This window comes from Saccostrea cucullata, unplaced genomic scaffold, assembly GCF_032062105.1.
Source record: "Saccostrea cucullata isolate Sc308-1 unplaced genomic scaffold, CSIRO_AGI_Scuc_v1 ctg3661, whole genome shotgun sequence".
NCBI lineage: Eukaryota > Metazoa > Mollusca > Bivalvia > Ostreida > Ostreidae > Saccostrea > Saccostrea cuccullata.
In genome coordinates, this window is record NW_026933781.1 from 51,823 (window position 1) to 58,597 (window position 6,775).

Here is a 6,775-nt window from a genome sequence, read left to right on the forward strand (position 1 = left end):
AAATCACACCCGTTTTTGATTTTGATGAACGGTGTTGCCATGGTTACTAAAAATAGAAGAAATTCCTTTTCTCCTACAGTTATGATCTGAAATTTAAGTAGACTACACTAAGATACATAAAATAGTGCATCGGTTTTTGATTTCAATGAACGGTGTTGCCATTGTTACTAAAAATAGAAATGTGTGAAATTCCTTTAAAAAGCAACTCCTTCTACAGTTGTGGTCTGATGGCAATGGCTTCTTTTCTATATGGATAGACACAAACAATAATTTTTTTGATATTTGTTGTAACATTTTTGTAGTGATCTGTGAGAGGAAACTTAAAGGCTGAAAGCATGTCAAGGAAAAAAATGTTTCGTTTTTCCATGAAGGATGACATCGAATTGCTGAAAGAAGTGTCGAGTGTTAATCCCTTTTCTGGGGACTCGGTAAATAAGTGGGCAGAAATTGCAGAAAATTTTATGATGGCTCATGAAGGAGTAACCCTGGATGGAAGGCGCTGCCGAGAGAGGACAAGTCTCCTTCTTTCGTATTTTAAAGCAGATGATAGAGATAAGCTATACAGGTACACAAACTAAGTTAACGTTGTTAAATAAATAAATTCTTATCAAGCATCAGCTGTAAACAAGCAGTTATATAACAGTTATCATGTTTGTATTTTCATTTACTTTCAAACATTGTTTGTGCCAGCCCTCCCAACCCCCCTTCCAGCCTTTATTTACTTTTCTAAACCTCTATATTACTTTTCATTCAAAGATCTGGAACTGACGAAGAGTATGGCGAGAAAGAACAGTTGTTACAGGAAGTCCTAGAATTATCTGAGCAGGTCAACTTCAAAACTGAAAAAGGCAAAGATGAAAGCCAAAAAGCGCAATTAATACGGAAAAGGGCGATCGAAAACATGAAAACAGGTATTTGTATATATGACTTGAATTTTTATACGCAGGCACTTTTATATTCATGTTTACAAATATTTTTTTTAAGTTTCATATTGTTTTTAATTTTTTAGCTACCTCTGATGAGAACGATGACAGTCAGTGTTCAGTGAAGAGAAGAAAATCTAACACTATGATCGACTTCCTCACTCATAAGACTGAGAGCGAAAACAAATTGAATCAATAAAAAATTGAGCTAGAAAAAAAGAAGCTGGAGTTAGATGAGAAAAAACAGCAGCTGGACCAAGAAAGATTCCGGTTAGAGAAAGAGGAAAGAACTGCAATGATTGATTTATTCAGACAGTTAATCGAGAAAAAACAAAACTAACTGTTTAATTGTAGCCAGTATTTATTAATAGCATTTAACTTTTTTCATTATGTTAAAAATGAGAGCTAATAAACTTTTACTTTATCTGTTGTTAATATATTGTTCTAAAGAAGGAGGGCGAATTCCGAAGTAATCCGTCGTAGGACTCCCGTACAAACAAGTGTGGCAGTTGGTTAGAAACGCTCCCACAGCGTAGTACTTTCCGACAGGCTGGAGGTATAGTTTCAAATTTTTCTTGTAATCAAGAAATGCAAATGTCTGAATCACTTTGTTAAAGCCCCATTCCACGCATTGTCTCACTGCAGACATCTGCCGGTTAAATTCTGCTTCTTCTGGACTCACCCGAATTCCCTTGACCGGCCCAAGTACATACTGGTTGACGGCATAAGCTGCGTCTCCGTACAAGCAGTGCGGTTCACCGTTAGGGGAGTTCATGTAGCGTACAAGTTCGTCTCCAAGACCACTTTCCCTGAAAACCGCTGCATCGTGCCGTTTACCTTCAAAAGGCCCAGCCAAATTTGCGATCAAACCATTTGGTGTGACTACTGACTGAAATTTTAAACCATGAATCCGTTTATGCCCTGAAAAAAAAGTAATATAATTTTGCATACATTTCTCCATTTTCGATTTTGATTGTGAAAACTTGTTATAAACATGCTGCATGTAGTATTTATACCATATTTTATACATATATATATAGAGAGAGAGAGAGGAGAGAGTACCAGAATAAGTGATTTCTTGGAAACGGGAAGGACGCGTGATTGGGCGCAGTGTACCATCAATAAATCCCCAACAGTTGGGCAGGGGACAGAGATTTCCCAAAGTTGTCGTGAATTCTGGTAAACCCCTCTGGATCCATCTCTGATTCAGAGAATTTAAGCTGTTTCCATGCGTGGCATAGATGAAATCCAGCGTCTGAATAATTTGAATTATACAGAAATGTATATATTTTTTTTAATTAAAGTGAACCAGACCGAGGATAAAGTACTAGTACATGTATTAGAATTAGGAGACATAATTCATACCGAATTAAAGATGAGACTAAGTTCAGATTCACTCCTTCCAAATATTGGAACTAAATCGGCTAATCTGTTTCGGTAGGCAAATCTTCTTAATGTGATACAAAATGCCTCAAGTCCAGTAGCTATGCTGTTATTTTTGCACACAAATTTGCTGGGAATCCTCAAAGTATTTATCATACGCCGAACATCACATTTGCTGAATCTACATGGAACATAAAAACTTCTTATACAGTAACTAGAATTAGGACTTCTGTAACCTAATTTTTAAAAAGTCATATGTATTGACAGCCAGATATAATTACTCATTTACAAAGGTATTAAAATCTAACCTGAATAAAGAGAAACATTGTTCATCACTTAAGGCAGAAAAATTCAATCTCGGTCCGTCTGGCATTAGCTGAGGGGATTTATTATGACCTATTTCGGACTCTAATATGAGGAACTCGTCAAAATTCAACAGCCCCTCATCAAGCAAGAAAAGTAGATTTTCAATACTGAAAAAAGTAAGAAATTATGAAAACATGTAGATATTCAAGATCCAAAATTAGAATTCCTGTTTTACTTCAAAACTTAAAAAGTTTTGTGTATTTTTTTTAAATTTTAAATATACGCTAAAATTCAGAAATAATTTCTATTTTCCTCTTTCATAACTTTTTTCAAGACTTATAAAGTTAATTTGTTTAATGTTTACCTCAAATCTCCCATTCCTGAGGTTTTGACGTCTGCTACAAGCACTTCCGGTGTTACGCGTAACTAAAGTAATTTTTAGCTCACGACGAGGAAGTAAACGTGTACGTGTAGGTTACACGTACACGTTGCAAATCTCTTGTAACTAAAGGTCTCTATTGAATACATGTACTAGTACATGTAATTCGAATCTCGAGAGCAAACTTTGCCAATCCACCGGTGTGAACACTTCACATATATAGTTGTAAAGCCATGAAGCTTTGGTATGGATGTGACAATTATAACCATGGTATCAACTTCATAGCCACCTGATGATTTTTATACCCCTAGTAATCGTTAAAAGTAGATTAAAAATAATTTCTAAGCACAGTTAAGTCTGCACTTAATAATTATATCGCGTAACGTTTCATCGAGGCCGAGTCCCGCTTGGCGCAATGGTTAGAGGGTCTGCTTTAGAGTCGCGAAGTAAGGAGTCAATCCTTACGTCGCGGATTTGAATAGACCGTATAAACCGAGGTCCCGTTTCGCAGATATTTTTCCCGCACATCTTTTCTTCCATCAAAATTGGTCCCCTTGTTCAAGCTCTAGACAAGCTGCTTTTGTCATCGCTCTGAAACAAGACATATAAATCAAGTGTTAAAAAGTATTAAATAAAGAATGGAATACTAGCAATATAATTACTTAATTAACACACTAAGAAATATAGATGAAAGATCTTTAAAGTGGAATAAATGTACCTTGAAATAGTCCACAGCAAAATAGAAGAGCTTTCTTGGTCCCAACAAGCTATTATAATCCTCCTAATCATCATCATCGTCGCAAACCACAGTCAGAATGTACGATCCTCTCCCATTCTGGCCGTGGTTGAACGAGGAGAGAATTCTTCGTAGCTCATTAAAATTTTGACCAATGCGAGTAAAGCATAGTCGGAAGATGAACTTTATCGCGACCTTTCAATACTCAGTATCCAGTCGCAGTAAAGGAAATATTTCTTGTATACTGTTGACGTCAGTTGTTGATTTCAATTGCAATGGAAACAAAACTTGTCACTGACTGAATATGACGTCACAATAGAGAGGCGTAAATATTCAAGATTACGACACTTTTTGTGATCAAGCAGCCACGGGTAGGAGAGAGCTATATGCGGACTCCGGACCGCGGCTTGAGACGATGCATCATCATATTCACTGGCGGATTTAAGGGGGGGCGTGGGGGGCGCACGCCCCCCCCTAAAATTTTCAAAGAATGATGTGGCTAATATTTATAATGCCACATTTTGGTACAAAACTAACCAAATAAGTGTTATTCTGCCTGGTTTTATTCTTAAAATACACAAAAATCCAGGAGCTTCCGGGGGCTGCGCCCCCCGGACCCCCACTATTCAAAGTATGACATGACTAGTATTAAACACGTCGTACTTTGGTACATCACTAACCAATACCAGTATTAGTAAGTAATAAGTAAGTAAATCGTTTATTATATAGTGGCATGTGTTAGAATACAATGAGAATTGAAAAACATTCAATACATTTATTATTCAAACATCCGGACCTATATGCTATTTACTTTTACCAGAAATAATTGAAAGATATGCACTATTATTGTACCTGGTTTTACTCTAAAATACACGAAAATCCAGGAGCTTCGCCCCCTGGGCCCCCACCAGGGCTTCGCCCTGGACCCACTGGGGGCCTTAAGGCGGCCCCCAGACCTCTTGCCTCAACAAAGTTATCCACGCCCCCCCTAACCACAAATCCTGTATCCGCCCCTGATATTCATCAATATTATCATTCTGACCGACATTTAGAAGCTACAAAAATGTCAAGTTGTAATAATTATATAAATATTGCATGTAGTTGAGTGTAACATTGAAAATTTTCACCCCAAGAAAACCATTTTCAACCGAGGCGCAGCCGAGGTTTACAATGATTTTCGAGGGGTGAAAATTTTCAATGTTACACTCAACTACATGCAATATTTATTATATTATGCTGAATGTTTTATACAAATACATATTACAGTGAACCGTGCGCGCATAAATTCCGCGCAGTCGCTATTTTTAGCTCTACTGGTCAGAGACCAGAAGAGCTTCTGCGATAGTAATGCGTCCGGCGTCCGTCCGTCTGTCTGTCTGTAAACAATTTTTCAAAATGCTACTCCTCCTGCAGTTTTGGTCTGATTTCAGTATAATTTGGCACACAAGCAGACTACACTAAGATACATAATTCTGTGTATCGGTTTTGGATTTTGATGAACGGTGTTGCCGTGGATACTAAAAATAGAAATTTCTGTGAAAATCTTTCAAAATGCTACTCCTCCTACAGTTTTGGTCTGATTTCAATATAACTTGGCACACGAGTAGACTATACTAAGATACATAATTCTTTATATCGTGTTTGGATTTCGATGAACAGGGTTGCCGTGGTTACTAAAAATAGAAATTTCTGTGAAATTCTTTCAAAATGCTATTCCTCCTACAGTTTTGGTCTGATTTCAATATAACTTGGCACACAAGTAGACTACACTAAGATACATAATTCTGTATATCGGTTTGGATTTCGATGAACGGTGTTTCCGTGGTTACTAAAAATAGAAATTTCTGTGAAATTCTTTCAAAATACTACTCCTCCTACAGTTTTAGTCTGATTTCAGTATAACTTGGCACACGAGTAGACTACACTAAGATACATAATTCTGTATATCGTGTTTGGATTTCGATGAACGGTGTTGCCGTGGTTACTAAAAATAGAAATTTCTGTGAAATTCTTTCAAAATGCTACTCCTCCTACAGTTTTGGTCTGATTTCAATATAACTTGGCACTCAAGTAGACTACACTAAGATAAAAAAATTTTTTAATCCGTTTTTGATTTCGATGAACGATGTTGCTGTAGTTACTAAAAATAGAAATTTCTGTGAAATTCTTTCAAAATGCTACTCCTCCTACAGTTTTGGTCTGATTTCAATATAACTTGGCACACAATAGACTACACTAAGAGACATTATTCTATATATTGGTTTTTGATTTCGATGAACGATGTTGCTGTAGTTACTAAAATTAGAAATTTCTGTGAAATTCTTTCAAAATGCTACGTCTCCTACAGTTTTGGTCTGATTTCAATATTACTTGGCACACAATACTACACTAAGATTTACAATTCTATATATCGGTTTTTGATTTCGATGAACATTATTGCTTTGGTTACTCAAAATAGAAAATAGAAATTTCTGTTAAATACTCTCAAAATGCTACTCCAAATACATGCAGTTTTAGTCTGATTATAATATAAATTAATGTGACATGCAGGTAGACTTCACTAAGCAAAGTCATAGAGACCTAATCAAGGATCATTATTCTATTTCTTGCAGTGGTAAAGTTTCAATTCCCAACTGCTTAATAGTTTTCTCTTCCTTTGCTATAAGTACAAACCAGTAGAGCTTCAGTCTCGACAGAGACTTCTGGTTTGGAATACCACCCGTCGTTAAGCAATGTTGACTGTTGCTACGTAGGAGGACGTGGCTTCATTATTCAGCGGGTAGTAGTGTTTTTAGCTCTACTGGTTAGAGACCAGAAGAGCTTATGCGATAGTAATGGTCCGGCGTCCGTCTGTCTGTCTGTCCGTCTGTCTGTAAACAATTTTTCAAAACGCTACTCCTCCTACAATTTTAGTCTGATATAAATATTACTTGGCACACAAGTACACTACACTAAGATACATAGAATAGTGCATCGGTTTTTAATTTTGATGAACGGTGTTGCCATGGTTACTAAAAATTGAATTTTCTGTGAAATTCCATAAAAACG

General features: G+C 36.5%; 2 protein-coding genes across 2 annotated transcripts; one reads left to right on the plus strand and one right to left on the minus strand.

The window, feature by feature from the left end:
* The first annotated feature begins 244 nt into the window (after window positions 1–244).
* On the plus strand, window positions 245–1,259 carry LOC134239331 (uncharacterized). The gene is made up of 3 exons (XM_062721495.1): window positions 245–565; window positions 757–911; window positions 1,010–1,259. Exons 1-3 carry the CDS (start codon window positions 336–338, stop codon window positions 1,120–1,122), a joined length of 498 nt encoding a protein of 165 aa, XP_062577479.1. The 5' UTR covers window positions 245–335; the 3' UTR covers window positions 1,123–1,259.
* LOC134239329 (uncharacterized) lies at window positions 1,158–3,123 on the minus strand. Its single transcript, XM_062721494.1, has 5 exons — window positions 2,977–3,123; window positions 2,615–2,779; window positions 2,289–2,487; window positions 1,986–2,178; window positions 1,158–1,844 (listed from the first exon to the last, which is right to left on the minus strand). Exons 1-5 carry the CDS (start codon window positions 2,988–2,990, stop codon window positions 1,345–1,347), a joined length of 1,071 nt encoding a protein of 356 aa, XP_062577478.1. The 5' UTR covers window positions 2,991–3,123; the 3' UTR covers window positions 1,158–1,344.
* Between the last annotated feature and the right edge of the window lie 3,652 nt (window positions 3,124–6,775).

What these genes read in the sequence shown, in the direction of transcription:
- LOC134239331 (XM_062721495.1), top strand. Translation starts at nt 336, where the DNA reads ATGTCAAGGAAAAAAATGTTTCGTTTTTCCATGAAGGATGACATCGAA. An exon ending in GATAGAGATAAGCTATACAG is followed by an intron (nt 566 to 756) that starts GTACACAAACTA and finishes TTTCATTCAAAG; the next exon opens with ATCTGGAACTGACGAAGAGT. An exon ending in GATCGAAAACATGAAAACAG is followed by an intron (nt 912 to 1,009) that starts GTATTTGTATAT and finishes TTAATTTTTTAG; the next exon opens with CTACCTCTGATGAGAACGAT.
- LOC134239329 (XM_062721494.1), bottom strand. An exon ending in CAATGTTTCTCTTTATTCAG is followed by an intron (nt 2,488 to 2,614) that starts GTTAGATTTTAA and finishes TGTTCCATGTAG; the next exon opens with ATTCAGCAAATGTGATGTTC. An exon ending in TTAGTCTCATCTTTAATTCG is followed by an intron (nt 2,179 to 2,288) that starts GTATGAATTATG and finishes CAAATTATTCAG; the next exon opens with ACGCTGGATTTCATCTATGC.